Below are 18996 nucleotides of genomic sequence, written 5' to 3' on the forward strand. Positions count from 1 at the left end.
CTTTAAAATAAGGATGATCATTCAAAAATTCAATCTTCTCTTTAAAATATCTCTCTAAATATTAAATCTCCTTTTTTTTGCAATTTTAATAAAAACCTCATTCAACTATTGGTGAATAAAAATCATAAAAAACGTGAACACCATTAAGTATACACAGGAATAAAATCTCAATTACAACAAACAATAATTACAAATAACAAGAATAAAAGAACCTGGAGGAAAAAATTGAACGTGATAAAAACAATTGATCTGATTGGATTCTTTTAGACGTTGCTATATTGGCTTTTGCAACAACCTAAGGTCAATGTGCGATAATGCTGCTTGGTGTTCTCGCTAGTAATGTCACTTTAGAAGCGCTAATCGCATTTTCTAGAGCACTGAATGTCGATGATACGGCGAATGATAGTAATCATCGCTCGATGAAGCTTTCTGATTCTACATTCTTCATTGTGCAACGCAGGTAAACGCGGTGGTGCCCTCGAAGCGAGTGCCTTCGCGAAAAAATACTATGGTAAAATTAAAGTTTCGCTGCAGTGTACGTCGGTGATCAGACGAGGAGCTGAGGCGAAATCCAGGCACGAAGCGACCAGGACCGTGTAGCTGCAGCGAGGATGTTTAATCTGTGTCGTATACATCAGGAAACAAACTCTGTTTCCCCAAAAGAAACTATCACAAACTGTTCTCATCTATATTCGTTTCTTTCTTTTTTTCGTTTTTCTGTTTCATTTATCCATCCAAGTGTTCGAGGGCTTACGCACTGCAATTATTTCGATGAATTTATTTATTACGATCTAGAAGATTATTTGTATCGTGTATCTGTGAATTCTATCTTTTATATTTCATATATTTTTCATTTGTTTTCTTTTTCCTTTAAATAAAAATGGAACTTATTAGGACCAACGGGAATTATACCATGCACTGTAATACACATTGGTATCAATACAATAACCAATAATGAATAAAATAAAAATAATTCGTTGGTTATTTCGACATAAGAGAGTCTGGACGTAATTATAAATTGAAATTAAATAATAGAAAAAAAAGAGAGATACAGATAGATGTATATAACGTACATAACGTATGTAGGAGTCGGTCTACTATGTACAAGGCGCTCAGACAAAAATCTTCAGCACTGAATATCAATGGAGAAAAACTGTACAAGAGTCTTAACAACGGTGTACATCAAAATGACAGGATGCTCATCACACAAGAGATACACATCTGTGATAAAGGGTGATAGAAAACTGTAAGAAAGAAGAGTAATGTGAGCGAAGGAGCTGAATCTCGACATTACCTCCTTGCTCCGGTGTTCTGCTCTGTCGACCCGCGGCCTGCTCTATGATATCGTTCAGCACCATCACGTCTGCAAAAAAAACGACACATTATGTTTTCTCCAGAGAAAAGTTGTTTATCGAATATGCAAAATAACTATCGTTAAATTATTGTCTTTTTCTTAAATAAATTTACCTTTCATATCAACTACGGCATGTTGTTGTGAAGGCTCTATAAACGGATTGTCTTGTTGCTTTGCCTTGCCCATGGGATCTTCTAGATCACCCTCCTGAACATAAAATAAAATCTTTATTCCTTCATCAGAATTTTTCCGTAATATATAATCAATTAGAAAATCTATTCGACAAGTGTACTCAAGGATGTTCAGCTTTAAGGAAAAAGAAGATGGATATCACTATTCGAAGTTTGTAAAACACAGAGACAAATAAATATTAATACAACGATGAATGAACAAATAAAACAATAAGGAAGTGAAGATAAATAGCAAATGAACTAAAACTAAAACCTTCTAAATTATATTTACTAAATTAACGAAGCCTTATCCTGTAATTGGATGAAATATTCATTTTCTCTCATATGTATATACAGCAACATAAAATAACATAGAAATAAAGAAAGCATTTTATTCGTGTATACTCTCAAACACCATCACCTAAACACAGCTCATAGACAAAAACCCCTTAATAAACGTCTCCATCGTATTCCATCATTTCAAATTTTAGTACAAGCCCCCCAAAAATCGCCTACTCACGTAATGGTACTTCTGATTAGAATCCGTGAAATGGCCATTCACGGATGGTGGCCTGACAGATCTGATTCTCAGCTGGCTCTCCTTCGTCATCGGTTTCCCCGCGTTTGCTATTCCACCGATCAAATCACCATGGGACGTGTACGAAAGCCGTGATGCGTGTGACGTGTACGACGAGTGCCTGGACCCAAGATTCGCGTAGTAGACGGGCACGACGATCGTGCCATTCTCCTCGGACATTGGCGTGACCGCGTTCGAGTCGTCCGCGTATGGCAGGTGTTCCTGGGCGTCGAGGAACGTCGACAGGACCAACGGCTTCCGGTCGCCTCCTGGCGGTCCGACGAAACGGCCCCGGCCATTTCTGATCGTGAACTGATGGCTACCGCGGCTGCTTCGACGGAGATTGAACGGTGAGCCAGGCAGGCTAAGACTCGCCTGAAATTACAACAAAGCGGACCACCGCTTTTCTCTCTCACTGTTCTCGAGTTTCTCTCGAAAAGCGTGGACGTCAAGGGACACACGTTTAAGGGAGCAAGGCGGGTTCCTCCTCGTTCTTTTTCCCCGTAACATTAACCCTTTGCGGCCAGGCGTCGCCATAGTTTGGGCATTTAAAATTTGTCTTCAAAGTCGGATGTCTTCGCAGTGGCCGCATTCAAAATTTCTCTTTGCACTTACTATTTGTAATTATGTAATTTCAAGGCTCGTGGATCTGTCTTTGGGTTTAGAGACTACTGTTCAAGAAGAAGAAGAATATGTCTTCAATATCGGATAGATGTTGATTGTTATTAAAGATAAATATTTTTTGTCTTGAGCTTTATTTTATAGTATCGCTAGAAAAGTACGCTGACCGCAAAGGGTTAACCCTTTCGAACCTTGTGAACGCCTATATGCGTCGAACAGAGTCCATTCTCTAATACTTGCATCTGTGCATTCGAAATGGAAGAAATTCCATTAGTTTATAAAGCGTTTAATGCGAGTTTGAGAAAGTTTGTGATCATTTTTGTTGGACAAATATATACACAGTAATTTAAATCTTCTTCGCAATAATCGCAAAGTTGAATTGTTCTCTTTCATAACTTGATAGATTTACATATGTTGTAATTGATAGTTACATCGTTCGTGATGCATTTTTGTTGCTGTACATATTATGTGGAAAAATTTAATAGTAGTTGTTGATTTTTGTATTTATTGCTCAAGTAATTCTACGCAATACGTATGCAGGATATCTTGAGAAAATCAGGTTTTCTTTTAATACTGCATACTACTATGTGAAAATCAGCTTACTTTTTCATTATTTTTCACAATCTCTATAAAAATACCAAAAACTTATTCAGGCTACGAAGACACTCTAAGACATTCTGTCGACGTTTAATGTGTGGTATAAAAAACAATCTGTACCGAAAGGGTTAAATCCACTCTCCTACGGGGACTCATCGACGAGTCTTCGGAGGATCTATGAAATGAGAATGGTCGCACGAAAGCCGGTAACCATTTTTATCTGAGTTTTAATCCCTACAACGAACGTTGAAGTTATGATCACCATGTTGAGATTAAGGTGGAAGCTCAATGCCTTCATGGAGAGACAAATCCTATCTAGTAATTCTAACATTGCTAATTTTATTCTTGCGAGCTTAAAGGCTACGTGATGCTCAACATAGTATTTCAGTGGTGAAGTTTATGAATTGATATGGTCGTTTCGATGGTTCTAAAGATTGAGACAGCTTGTTAGAGAAATTCGTAACAAAGAATGTTTGAGATTCTAAAGATCTTAAATCGAACCGTTCTGTGTAAGAATATATTAATTCTCCAGTTACACTTTTCGAGTGAAATCAATCCTGGACCTGCTTAAGTCCCGCTCTTTTCATAAAATAAAAAGTTGTATTTATAACATATGAGTTTGCAGAGATATCCACAATCTAATTAAAATATTTTTAATGAAGTTAACGATTAATAAAAGTATTCTATTTTATAAATAATTATCTAATTTAATTAAGTATTCTACTTTGAATAAACCAATAACCACTGCATTTTCCTTTTTTAAAAATATCCTTTAAAAAATTTCCAACTTTTTTAATTTTTTTCAGATCGACTTCAACGAATGCAAATAAAAAAGGAAATATATTTGTCACATAGAACATTGCGCTAGTGGTCCATCGAATCTTCAAGCATTCTTGAATGACAGTAATAATGGTCCTCTAATGGCAAATTTGGCGGTTTGATAAAAATCGTTCCGAACGCGTGAAACCTTCGACGATCGAATGGTGTATCGACATGAAGTTTCGGATCATGGATCCTGTACAACTATTTAGTACGTACGGTCGGCGGTGACAGACACGTCGTGACACACATACCTTCCGCAGGCTTTCCTGGTAGGCATAAGTAAACTGGCCATTAGCGGCGCGAGAGACCTTAAGAAAAAAACAAGAAAAGATATCTCCTACCAAACGGCTCGTAACGTTGTCTAATGTGTACACCAAGGAGGCACTCGATACGGATATATATGTTTATATAAATACTTGCAAAAGCGTTACATACACAGAGAAGTGATAGAGATAGAGAGATAAAAAGATAGAGCATGATGTTAACAACTGTCGTCGCAACATATCAGGGTAAAACGATGTTGATCAAATGTCGTCGTTGTTGAAACGGATGTAAGGGAGACACGAAGATCCGCGGTATCTATATAGTATAACTTGGCTATCATGGCTACTTTCGTGGTTTCATTTTATTGGTCCTTGCAGTTTGAGTTATTAGGGATTTCTGGGTCTAAAGTATGTTTCTTTGGAATGTGAATCTGATATCTTGATACAGAGTATTTCTTGGTACCAATATTATCATGCCAGTATTGATATTGCTATAAATATAATAAACTATTAATATTGGTACCATAATGCCACTAATAGTAATACTAAATAAAATAAAACGGATTATATTCAAGATTTTGATGAACAACAGATTCACTCTCCAGAAATACACACTTACTCTTGGAAATCTCTAACAATTTGTGTTCACGTATTTTGATATAGAATAAAATGGAAATCAAGTATCTTACTCAACATATAATAAAATGGAAATAAAGTCTCTTACTATACATACGATGGAAATCTTATCCATCTATCAACCTTCTTAACCATTTCTCCACCAGTAACATCTTTGATTACAGAAATGTTGAAAGCGTTAAAAGATGTTTATTGAAAACAGACCTCCATATTTTCTGTGTGATTTATCAATCACATTCCTATTTGAACCGAAAATTCGTATCTCCTTTCTCTACTACACACATGCGTTACCATGCAAGACGGCACAGAATGAAACGTTACTTTACGTCGACGAACGATGATATCCTATTTGTAATTAACACGCGTCCGCGAGAAACCACATCGGTGATGATGAAACCAAAACGAATGCAACGCTGTCAAAAATCATCAAACACCATTCGAAACCAAGACAGAATCAGTGAAGAAAATTCAACGCAACGAAAAGCAAGGATTTCAATAAGCGTCCTAACGATTTACCAAATTTGATCATTACTTAACAATCGATTACAGTAATGTACGACAAGCATGCTACAGAGCGATAGACTTTTATGAAGGGGCTCGACTCGTCGCTTTTGAACGCTAACTTAAGCCTAAGTAGGACGTTTCCTCATCATAATTCATCAACCGTCCTTGTTTCTCAAGGCATTCTCCTTTCCACCTTCCTAAACTGCCATCAACCACACCATGATAAATCCACCATTCCTATTCAGTTTACCATCATCGGTTGACGAACGCTCAACAAGACGAATCTACGCCAACCCTGTCCTTCAAACGGCTTGCAATGCACCATTGTACATACGTAAATTAATAGAACAGAGCTGTCCACATGAGGATTCTTTCATCCTGCTCCATTTGTTACAAATTACTTCAATTGCAAATATGTTTTTTCCATTGTCTTTATGTAAATTTGTTACTCAATATATTTTGGGAATTTTGCAATTTTTAGATTTTGGAATTTTGAAAGTTTAGAGCTTCCGAAACTTTTCGATACATGACATGGTTAATATAACGTAATACTTGATACTTGAAAAAAATATGTTCTTTGCACTCTCTATACATAGTACACTCGTCTTGTAAATTTTTCTACAGTGTAAGATTTACTCCTGAATGATACTAATTTTCCGATATTCCTATCATAGTAACTTCAGTTCCAACACAGATGGTTAAGGATTACATAATCTCCTGTGGACAGGCCTGTAGACCATAAGAACAATCATCAAAACGTAGTTCTGTAACAAATGGAAGGAATCGAACAAAAACCGTGTACTTTGGTAAGTTTTACCGACGAGTCGAGTCGAGATCGAACAGCCTCGCGTGAATCGCTCTCGTAGAAGCGAGGTCAAGGGGGACAAGTTCGATAACAGGAGGCAAAAGATAGTACATTACGTCAAAGGAGGATAAATCGATGGTACGAAAGAGGGAGACATCGGCCAGTCAGACACTTACAGCGCTGACTTTTCGTGGTTTAGTGGTGGCCGTGTGATTGTTGATCTGTTTCACTCTATGCTCGCTGACTGACTCGATCGAACGTATGCTCATCCTCTCCTTGTTGTTATCGTCGTTCCCTTTTTCCTGACCAACGAACAGTTCATAGCTATGACATGAGAAGTCTGACGGTGATTTGACGATCTGATCGGCGGCGGCCACCGCCGCAACGGCTGCCGCCTCCCGAGCCGCCGCCTGCGCCGCCAGCTTATTCTCTTTCGCTAGAGCTGCCTCCTCGGCTTCCTGTTACAATGCAAATACGTAAAATTTATAGTTCCATCGATTTTTGTAAGTAGATTTATTAATTAAAGTTCAGAAACTGTTCTGATAAATGAACTTACAAGAGTGAATCATTTATGTTTTGAGAACTGAATATTGATCGAGTACTTATATTAGAAAATAGAGTTGATCCAATAGTCGATAACTCACGAGTGTTCTTGTTAAATACTTATCATATTCCATTTTTATCTCAAAAATAAATTGTTCACTTATAAAGTCATAGTTTTCTTAGGGATACATACTCTTATGGCTTCTTCCTCGGCAGCTTCTTCTTCTTCAGCTTTCTTTTGCAACTCGTCATAAGACATCGCGACAATAGCGAGGATTAAGTTAACCAGATAAAAGGAGCCGAGGAAAATGATCACGATAAAGAACAACATATGCCATGGACCGGCCGATCTAAGAACCAGTTGATACAGATTTTCCCAATAATCTTGCGTCATCAAACGAAAAGCGGAGAGTAGAGCCCAGCCAAAGGTGTCGAAACTCGTGTAACCATAATTCGGATTTTCACCGTATCCTTGTAAACACGTGTAGCCAGGAAGGCACTGCCTACATTCAACAAATTATATTCATTAAATATGGTAACGTACAATAAATGATGTACAATAATGTAGGAATTAGAAAAAAAAATGGTTAAATTACCCTGCTCCAGATGAATTTCCACACAAAGGCATGTTTTTCGCCTCGTCCACGTACCAATTAGCTAAATGAAATAACAAACAAGATTAATTAGAGTTCATGAACTTCACCATATGTAGAATTATTTAGGACTTTAGTTTTTATTTAGACAAAATTTCAGACGGAACACTTCATTCGAACGACTCTGAATGACTGAAGAAAAACTTTTTAGAGAATTATCCATGCTTCCATGGAGCCCATTAGTAAAGAAAAGTTTCACAAAACATTGAAAACTTGCGAATATTATGCATACAATGTAAAAAGTAATTGTCAAAAAATAAAAAGATATCTTCAAAGAAAACGATCCAAAAATATTATATTGATAAAGATTATCTCAATTATATTAAATCATCTCGTTATTATTTCAGTGTTTTAATATTATCCTCGATAGCGTAGATATAATAAACTACCCAATGATCGCTAATTGAAGAAAAACTCCGAAAATTATTATACTTCCATTGAAACACCTACCAATCTCTAACTTTTGAATCTTATAATATATCGAACTGTGCACGCAATCAACAGGAAATGAATTACGTACTTTCATTGCTAACGAATCGCTCCCAGTTTTCATTGGTGAGATTGCCCCAGGAGCCGTCCTCGGGAAAGTTCTTTATACACTTTTGCGTGAGCACCCCCATGTAAATCTGGAGGCCCATCAGCGCAAAGACGGAAAGAGAGAACATCGTCAGGATTATCACATCGCGCAGGTTCTTCACGGATTCTATCACAGCGCCGACAATGGTTTTCAGACCTGGCGAGCGAAACAAAAAAAAAGGGAACCAGATGGATTTGTCAGTAAATAAGCGACACTTTCGACGACGACGACGTTCAAGTGGCGGGCGTGGACGTAAACTTTCTTACGTATGTGTTCTTTTTCTTTTCTCTTTTTCTTTTTTTTTTTTTTTTTATCTTAATAAAGAATACACCGCTTTTCGTTTCAGCGTGTGGAAAGAGAGAAAAAGAGAGATGATGAACTGACTGAAAAAAACAGATGGAAGGAGCTTCTTTTTTTCTCTATTTTATTAAAAGGAGAAACATCGATGGAGGGAGACGAGGGATGAAGGACGAGATAGGTGGCTGGCAAAAAATCATAACGGACTTTACTTTTTTTTTGTTTTCAGTGATCAACATTGGAAAAGTTCGATCTTTAGACGAACGTTTAATTTGGTAAAAATGATCACTGAACCGATAGTCGAGTAAAAGATGGAGGGGGCTGGCGAGCAAAAAAATGTGGCACACGAAATGGTATTATATGAAGGTATAGGGTAGCATTTTGATAAAGGATAGAGTTTGAAATAGAGAGATTTGATATCATTAACAGAGAATAGGCGTTGTCGGTGATGATGCGAGAGAATGTGTGTGTAAACAGCGAGCCGCGGCAAAAGTGTGTCTATAAAAATGAAATAGTCTCTAATAATCTGCGACTACACCCAATTGATCTATTTCTCTAAGCATACCTGGTACAATAGCGACAGTCTTCAAGGCTCGGAGGACTCGAAATGTCCTGAGAGCGGCAAGGTTGCCTAGATCTATGCCCATCGTCACATAACTGCAATACACCCGAACATCACACACATTACAGTGATACAAACAAAAAAACAAAACGATTTTATAGAAAAAAAACAGAGATAGAGAGAGAGAGAGAGAGAGAGAGAGAGAGAGAGAGAGAGAAAGAATCGAAGAGAATAAGTAAAAAAGTTAAATATAATACTCAAACGATTACTCGCTACCAGATTTTTCTATTGCCTACCAAAAAACGTCTGCTTTGAAAACTGCTTGTATAATAATAATAATAATAATAATAAAAATAAAAGTATATATATATAAAATATATACGTTAATATATATTTTATATATATTTTACAGGTAGCTATTACTGCATGCACTCGATGTTGCTCGATATGCCACGGTATCACGGGAATGTAATTGCAAATCACGTTCTTCTCCTCCTCTTTTTTACTGTCGTTACTTTTCTCTTTTGTTCTCTTGTTACAGTGATGGTAATAGCAATAATAATAATAGTAATAATGGTGATAATAATAATAATAATAATAGTATTAGTAGTAGTAGTAATAGTAGTAGTAATAGTAGTAGTAGTAGTAGTAGTAGTAGTAATAATGACAGGATTAAATTCTAGTTTAATTAATGTGAATGGAGCATGAGAGTGATATCGTTCTCGTGATGCCGAGTCGCAAACGGATACTCGTTAATGTTGTAAGATACACGTAATTTGTCCATCTATCAACAATTACGTAATATATATGTATATGTTATATAATACGATGTATATATATGTATATATACACACACACATATATAATAATAATAATAATAATAATAATAATAATGTACTAAATCTACGACAATTAATAATAAATGGATTCGATCGAATCGACGTTTATATATATATATAGTATAGATATAATTACGCTATTCTAATCAACAATTACGATGATAATAAATAAATAAATAAATTAATCAATAAATACTCTGATTGTGGTAACTAGACATAATAATAATAATAATAATAATAATGATAATGATGGTAATGTAATAATAAAAAATCTCTAATCCCTATCTAAGTAAACTAATTCATGTATATTACCATTATCTATTATATGTATATTCGATGTAATTGTGTTACAATACGTGTTAATACATAATATTGTATAATATATGTATATATCATGTATATGTAGGTATATACATATAATATATTTTGTATGTAATATATTGTATATAAGTACGTGTGTGTAAGTGTGATAAAAGAGAGTTTGAAGAGTTAAGATTCATCTCGCTACACAAATCTGTTTCTTCTTTCTTTTTTTTTTTTTTTTGTTTCAAATAGATAGCGTTACCCAAGGTATCTAGCAAGTAAATATTATGTATTTTATATACATATATGTATTGTATAGATAAATAAGATCTACGTTTAATAACCTGAACACATTCTAATCTTGTATACTAATTAGCGTTCTCGTGGGTAAACGCTTCACTGCATCAACTCTGGTCGTACGGGCGTCGACGACGTGATTCATTCAAAATCGGTCCTGTCGACGCGGTACGGCTAAGATCATCGTCATCGTGTTATACGAATCTACCCGTGGAACTAAGGGACACAGGAAAAAAACACAAAGTGTCTCTCAGGCTGTTCGAAACAAAGCCTGCTACAAAACATTTCTACGTAGCAATATTTTTATTATTTTTATTATTATTCTCACGACATAGCCTCGGTAATCGACAAAAAATGTTGTCAACAGTCGGTGTGAAAATATTCAGAATACGAAAAATATTTGCAATATAACGATTAACGTAAAACATTTAAAATATTTTTCATAATTACACGACGATAGAAGACCGAAGAAATAATGAAAAATCTATGACTAAATCATTTGTGGAAATTGGCAAGAGACATCGTTAACAGTGTTAGGTAGATTCGTGAATGATTCACCGGGAAAAGCGTGAATTACACTTCGCTGTCTCCACATCGTTAAGTTTCTTTTGTTTTTTTAAATAATTCAACTCTAAAGGTAGATTGCTTAGAATGGATTTTTTCATCGGATCAGATTTGTCTCGTAACTTCCATCGTGAACTTTTCGGAGAATCAATCGAGATTGAAGAAAGGGAAGAACTCACGCTTTCACGAGACCCAACAGATCTTACCACCGGACGACATATCGATTTCACGACTTTTCTCTTCTTCGATTCGAATCGACGCGTCGATTATTACAACGCGGCCAATCTGTGCTCAATGTTTTATCCTCTTTTTCATTACGTCACAGATTCTGCTTTCGTTAAGCCTAAGTAGAATTATCCTATATTCGTACTTCTTTATCGTTCTTCTCTTCTTTCTACTTCTTATTCCTTTTTGTCTGATTGAAAAGATGGAATATATTTAAATCGAAAAAATTAAATTATTATACAAGTATAAAAATATTTTCCTTTCTTTCGATTATCGTTGTTTCAATTACTTGCAAAATATTAATTTCTTAAGGTAAATTAAAATTTGTACAAGTCTCGTGATATTCTCTTTCGTCACACGCTGTACTCTACCGTTTTTTATGGTATTCTCTCTTTTCCTTCGTTTTTCTTTACATCATTTCTCTGCCTGTATGGTCCTCTCGGTTTTCGTTTGCTCGTTCGTCTCTTTTCGTTTGTTTTTCCATTTTTCGTTCCTTTCTTTTTCTTTTTTTGTTTGTTAGTTAAAAAATAAGTTTTTAACTACTCACGCTAAAGCTATAACTACGAAGTCGAGCCAATTCCATGCATCTCTAAGATAGGTAAAAGGCTGCAGAATGAAACCCCTCGCCATCACCTTAACGGCGGACTCAAATGTGTAGATGCCCGTAAATATCACTCTGAAAACAACAAACACACCACTCAGCTTTTAAATGCGATTTCCTTTTTCTTTGGCGCGCGCGCTCACACACACACGAGTCTTTGCTAAACTAAGCGATAGCATCCGATTGCTATCTATCGGCGTCTAATCGATTACAGATCGCCGTAGACAAGTCAGCTATCGTCGAGCAGGACCCGAGCGAACAATTTTTTTCTTCCATTCAACGAACGAAACGTTCACACAAAGCAGATGTTTCGTTCGATACGGTTTCTCTATTTCTTTTATTCCCTCTTTTCTACTTTGTTCTTTTCCTTTTGTACTTAGATCACGGATATTTATAGAAATTTATAGTTTCGCGAACGAAACTTAAACAGAGATTTATTTTTATTTATTGCGAAGAAAATTATTTTTCTGTTAATCATAAAAGAATTTCATTACAGAGTCACATTTTTCTTAAAAAGTACGCGTTTCTGTTAAGAAGACACGATATACTAACATTTGGGGGCAATTTTATAGAAAATATGTTAATTAATAATTGCACAAACATCTGCAGTCTAATTGCATTGTAGTCTTATTGGTCGCACAGGTCGCGCACGTCTCTAAGCTACTTCTAGAGAGACTAGAACAAAACTTACCAACGGTTATACATATTTATCACAGTGTCTACTCATATATTTAGAGCTATAACACGTAGAACATTGCTTGAAATATCTAGATAGACTTTGAGCAACGTGTACTCGCCGTAAGCTTTCGATGACTCGTAGTTAAAATCTGATTAAACGAATATCTTATTTATCGAGCCAAAAAAAAAAAAAAGAGAAAGAAAAGAAGAAAAAATTTTAGAAATGAGGAGTTGTAAAAAAAAATGCTTGAGAAGGAGCAAAATGGAATTGTACGAGATTCAAATCGACTCATCTCCGGCTTAGGCTCGTAAGCACGCTAAGCTACTTTGATTCACAATTACTGCAGAGCAAGCGTAAATATATAATTGTCTGATAAAGTTAACAAAAATGTAAGTAAAAAATTGATTGTAATTTCCGGCACTTCCGACACTTGCGTCATTTAATCACTTTACACGAGTTTCATCTCGAAGATAATTGTGAAATTATTCAAACAGTTTTAGTGTTTAAAGATTTGAAGTAACAATAAGATTGTTCAAATAAAATACAGAACTCCTGTTCCTACAACTTTTACTGATTCGCTTCCATCCATTCAAGAATCATACAAAATCGAAGACTTGGAATATTCAAATCAGCGCACGAATGTCGATCTTCTTTAATAAATAACATAACTTCAAGATGCAATACTCCGAAAATAGTAGAGCTCCGTAACCGGTCAGTTAATCGGTAGTTAACAAAAGAAATTTCAATTTCCACGAAGAGATCAATTTTTAATTCTTGCTACTAGAAAAAGGTACATATTAATCACCACGAATAGGCAATTTTAATCTCGAAAGATTACAAAGAAAAATTTTTAACTTCCGATTCTTGAAGCTTGCCAGGTAAAGTTTGAAACTTTCAACTTCTGAAACATACGATGAAGTTTCGAAACTGACAGTCTTTTAAGTTTGCAAAGAGGAAGCTGAAAACCTTAAATTCCTTAAATTCGTAATGAAAAATATGAAACGCTCGATTTATGAAATTTACATAGATAACTTTGAGACTTTCAAAGTCGAATACGATAAACAATAATTTTTGTCGCTCGCAAAAAGAAGACGAAGTAGAGGCTTTCGCAAAGACCGATACTCGTGCACATATTGCAACTGTTACACGCGTAAAATAAAAGACAAAAAAGGAGAACGTAGGCAAAATGTAAATTATGTTCTCGCCATTGTTTCACTAGATCGAGGGCGAGAAAAACGAACGATACTCACTCCGTAGACTCGATGGTGGGCGTAGTGGGCATGATCATGAGTATGCAGTTAACCAATATTGTAGTGATAATGAAGAGGGAGAACAGTGGGTGAACCAATATGTAAATGGCCACACGTCGTATTGGGTTGAACGGGTCGAGGATCCACATCGCATCTGTCGCTGAGAACCTGAATATGTCCTTTCCCTTGCTGATGACGACGAAGGTCTGGTCGGAAAGATAACAAAACAAAGGATATTACAGTAGGAAAATAGCAAAAATAATAGACCCATTAGCGATCGTTACACAGTGCATACAACGATAAAAATTGTTTTCATTAGCATACGCAAAGGCTTGCTGTTTTTAGTTAAAACCACTTATCTAGCGTTGTTTCTCATTTTTAAAATACGTTGAAATATTCGAGATTCTTCGCGTTCTTGTTTTTCAAAAAGAGGTACATCGTACAGATTATTGCGAAATAACGAATAAATATTCTAAATTGAACGAAGAAGGATACAAGTAACAGGAAGAACTTTCTTTCTTGTATCTTGGTAAAATTCGAATTTTTCAAACGAGATATTAAAACCTCTGTTGAACAATTACATTGTAATTCGCGTTTAATAGGTAACAATTAATATGACATTCTTTAGCGAGTTCTACAAGATTACGATTCAATCGGGAGCGATCATGATAGATATTTTAAACAGCACATTAAATCGCAAAATAAATCCTTGATTTTATGAAAAATTTCCTTCGTCAAACACAAATTTCTTCCTGTTCTAAATATAATTTTAACAAACAATATTCCGCATAAGGAAGATTCAACTTTAACATTAGAGAAGAAACACGTAATTATTAGAAAATGGTCCAGAACGTTCCTACAAAATAACTAAAACCTTCCATGCAATACATAGAAGATAATATCCGATAAGGACATCTCTCGTTCGTAAAATTGATACGATTCTATCTTTTCCGGTTTCGTAATAAAATATCGATACCCTTTGGTTATGATAGAAGCTATCGATATCCTCGAGAGGTGTGGAGGCCAACTCGGGTGGAAATTCGTTGTGCAGTCGGACCGGAATCGGTGCTCCTTGCTCGAGCATCTGATCCGGCTGAGGACCCTCGTCCTCGTCCTCGTCGTCATACCGAACCTGCGAACGAAACACATCTAAACACCACTGTCTCTCTCATATGACTCGTCTTGCTTGTCGTCTTGCATCGAATCATCATTGCCATAATCTTTTCTTTCGTATAGACGTGCTAGAAATTATATACAGATAAAAGAAAATAAATAATTACACCCCCTCTACGAATTATTATTTGCGCGAGGATATAGATTTATATTGAAGAAAAAAAAGAGAAAAAAATGATATTAACGAGATATCATCGAGGGTGATTAATGAAATAAATATTTCCAAGATATACATATATAGAGAGAGAGTTTAACTGTACGAAATGTACAACTTGATATAGTGTTTATGTATATTTATGCAAAGATTAGAAACAGAGAATTGTCTTGTGATTATTTATTCGTCTATTGGAAATATTCATTTTGTATATATACTTGTCCGCTATGTGTGCACCGGTGTTATTCATAACCCGCTTCTAGATCAGCTCTACGCGTTCCTAATCGTTCCACAGCTTATTATGCATCGCAAAAGAACGTCCCGAGCTTCGTTTGGCAGGCGTTTCTGGATCAAAGTTATCGCCATTTCTTAGATGCTGATCCGAGGATGAAACCAACTCCGTGAAATCCGTCGCATGTTGCACCTTTCATTACCGCATTAGCGTCATTGATTATTGGCAGAGGCAATTTTTAATACGTTCGAGTATTAGAATAGAACAATCTGTTCAATATGAATCAGAAAATTTTTTTACATAGAAATGAAATAATTGGAATGTAGCTATGATTTTATAATCGTGATAATACAATTTAGGAGAAGCAAGAGAATTCAAAACTGTTACGATTACTTAATTTCTGTCCTAATCGTTGTCTTAATTGTTTTATATAAATCTCTATGCCGTACAGGTGAGATACGAACGTTTTACGAAACAATATAATTCATATAATATAGAACATAAATTAGCCAATTAATCCACTAAATAAAATCTTAGTCGCAAGGAGATGATTTTGATTAAAAATTCCAATTTGCCCGATAAAGTTGACATTATCCGTCGTTAACTCAAAGTGTCAAACGCTTTATATCCAGCGTTATCGGTCTCCAACGTATTAAATATTCTCTGCGATATTAATTAAATAGTCGTCACGTACTTCTCCAAGTTCGATAATGTTACTCGAACGTACACGTACCAATTTCCGGCTGAAATTTTAAACAACCACCGTGCAGCTTACCAAGTTCGCTCTGTGATGCTCCAAGTTATACAAAAAATATCCCTTTCAATTTAAAATATTAAATAATTATCAGGAAGTACGTAGCAAGTTTCATTATGGTACACGTTCGAAAGTATAAAATATTCATGGTACTCGCCACGAATATTACGGAGATGGTTTTCGTTTTTGCACGTACTACGTGTATTTTACCGATAGTGCGACGCTGCCCCACATTTCTCCCCCCTCTTCTTCTCCCTTCTTTCTTTTTTTTTCTCTCTCCTACTTTGGAAGCATCGGGAACATCTATTCCGCGTCTAGTCTGAAAAGCAGCTATGGCAACTAGTCGTATAGAAGGCGGCTATATGTACATATACGTGTGTACAGTACGAAATTGGTGCTAAAAGCGGGTCGTGAACATACGAACCTGAGTAAGGTCCACGTGATCTGCTCGTTTCCGCTCTCTCTCCGCGAATTTTCTGCCGAGCGATTATTAGAAATTCGAAGTATGCCCACCTGCCTTTAACGTTGGTTCTTTTCTTTTCTCGTTTCATTAACACTAGAACCCCGGGAATTTCATAGATACTCGTTGAACGCCACTTTGATCGTGTACGATTTTCTTCGTTTTATACTTCTTCCTTTCTTTCTTTTTTTTTTTTTTAACATTACTAAATACTTCTTAATTACTCTATGGAAGAATTATCAATCGTGTTAATAAGATACATGGACAGAATGAAATAAAAGGGAGATTTTAAGAGAACATGAACATTCTCTTCAATTTATGTTCTACCATACTTCGTAGAAATTTAAATTCACGTACGATCAATTTTTGATTCCTTAAAAAAAAGTACAGATATACAACTGGGTAACTTTGTCTGTAGAGTATTCAAAATTTTATATATTTAAAAATATATAAAAGATCATCAGAGAGTTCTATGAATAAGGATACTAAAATAACGAAGAAGAAGACATCAAAATGACAGCGTTTAGGGTTTTAGTGTTAACTACCAGCGCGTGAAACCTTCGGCTGGCGATAATAATTAGCACCACGAAGAAACAAATGTGAAAAATGTATATTCACCACCAGTGTAATCCTTTTTCTACGTATCGATGTTTTGATACTGAACGGTGTTCCGCGAAGACATTTTAATTTTTAAACGTATCGATCAAACGAAACATTTATACAAAGCCAAAGAATAAAAATTCTTTCGATGTCAGTGGTCTGCTGAAAATTTTGTGCCACGGCTTTTGTAAAAATCGATTGAAAATTAATTAGATCGTGACCTAATCTAGCTGGATTATCTGGAAAGCATTTTATAAAAATTCCAATAGATAATAGTATCCTCTGAAGCTATTATAGATGCACATACACGAACCTACTACTAATAACCAACTATATACTAAGGTCGTTAAATATATATGTATAAAGATCTACCTAAATCTAATTTACACAAGCGAGAAGTGTCTGTTGATGAATATTCAAGCTGAACTTCACGGCCAGAGCAGAACACACGGTGCAGCAAAACACGTTCCTCATTGATCTTCTTTTCTTTTTTCCTTTCTTTTTTCTTTCTTCTGTTTTCTTTCCTCTTGCTTTGTTGTTCGAGAAGTTGAATGGAAACATGGCGAGTTGCTTTGAGAATACCCATTAAGGACCACGTGATAAAATAACGTGTACAAGTAATTTACACATTGTTTTATCAAGATATTAGAGATTCTTTAGAGAAACATATATTGGACAAATTAGATACACAACGGAAATGTTCATTATTTAAAGAAACACTAATTTATTATAGCGTTGTAAGTTAAAATTTCCATGATTTGGCGAAATACTGATTTATCGTGGCACTATAAATTGAAGTATTTCTATAAAGATTCGTTAAACTTCATGAAATTGTATAATCTACGTAAATCTAAGTAGGTATAAAATAACCAACGATATCCTTGCAATTCCTTTTCATAACCACAATATTAAAGAACAGGAATTAATAATGTAAATTTACCGGAAAAAAATCCCAAAGGAAGCGTTTCGTCGACGTTGACCCTTAATAGATTAAAAATCGATCTTTCACGACCTCTGAAACCTGAACATACTGAAAACAATACGACGCTATCTTTAATGAAAACGTTTCTAAAATCTCAATCATACTCGCTTATTTCGATGTCAATTCCATTGTTATCTTCTGTTTTTCGTATCAATTCTAGTTTCGCGACAATTAATCAACTTCTCGAATCACTTAAACGAATACTCATCTTTGTAACAAAGAACAAAAACGAGGATAGAGGAAAGAAAGATCGGGAGAAAGAATTTCGTTCAATGAGCGATCACGAGATTTATCTTTCGAAGGTTTCCGCCAAAAGCGTTTCAATCATCTCGAAAATCAAACATATCGGAGACACGATATTTTGTCTTTCTCTGTATGGAGAAATCGGAAAATTCAATGTTCTTCGATAGGAGAGAGCATCGTCTCTCCTGATGACTGTATTGCGACGTATCAACGATAAATCAATACGATTCCAGGAGAATGACCACGCCACTGCGATCATCTGCGAATTCGCTTGCACACGCTTATGCTGCTACTATCGAAGCGCGCAATTTAATGAATAAAAAAGAAAAAGGATTATGTACAAAGAATGTCAGCTCCAAGCATTGCGGATATACGGCATACGATCTATAGAAGCGTTTCCAGGCGACTGCGAGCTCTAAACCAGACGTGCAGCACTTGACGAGAAAAACAAGTCGGACTCTGCGAGCTTCTCGCGTTCACGTTCTTCATTCTTCGAATGTCGTGTCCGCGACGGATTTTTCTGAATATATTCGTCTTTAATGATGTATCGTGCTTGCTTCATTACTGAAAATACACGTTATAACTAGAGCTACAGTGAATTTTTTTTACTTCGTTTATCTTTTCCATTTAGATGCAGAATAGAATTGAAATTTATTTTT

General features: G+C 35.5%; 1 protein-coding gene across 32 annotated transcripts in view; it reads right to left on the reverse strand.

Moving 5' to 3' along the window:
• The window catches only part of para (sodium voltage-gated channel paralytic), a 69632-nt gene that overhangs the window by 26113 nt on the left and 24523 nt on the right, over window positions 1-18996 (reverse strand). For 18 of the 32 annotated variants that reach the window (XM_069119846.1, XM_069119847.1, XM_069119843.1 and 15 more), the window contains 11 exons: window positions 14716-14871; window positions 13740-13945; window positions 11757-11885; window positions 8985-9076; window positions 8066-8278; window positions 7489-7549; window positions 7086-7395; window positions 6526-6807; window positions 2045-2476; window positions 1468-1561; window positions 1295-1363 (listed from right to left, as the gene is read on the reverse strand). In XM_069119846.1, the coding sequence (XP_068975947.1) occupies window positions 1295-1363; window positions 1468-1561; window positions 2045-2476; window positions 6526-6807; window positions 7086-7395; window positions 7489-7549; window positions 8066-8278; window positions 8985-9076; window positions 11757-11885; window positions 13740-13945; window positions 14716-14871 (2044 nt within the window). Of the gene's footprint in view, window positions 1-1294; window positions 1364-1467; window positions 1562-2044; window positions 2477-4392; window positions 4450-6525; window positions 6808-7085; window positions 7396-7488; window positions 7550-8065; window positions 8279-8984; window positions 9077-11756; window positions 11886-13739; window positions 13946-14715; window positions 14872-18996 lie in introns of all 32 variants that reach the window. The other 14 variants (XM_069119826.1, XM_069119849.1, XM_069119835.1 and 11 more) reach the window with 1 other exon arrangement.

This window comes from Bombus flavifrons, chromosome 9 (genome assembly GCF_040668555.2).
Source record: "Bombus flavifrons isolate JBK064 chromosome 9, iyBomFlav1_principal, whole genome shotgun sequence".
NCBI classification, from domain to species: Eukaryota; Metazoa; Arthropoda; class Insecta; order Hymenoptera; family Apidae; genus Bombus; species Bombus flavifrons.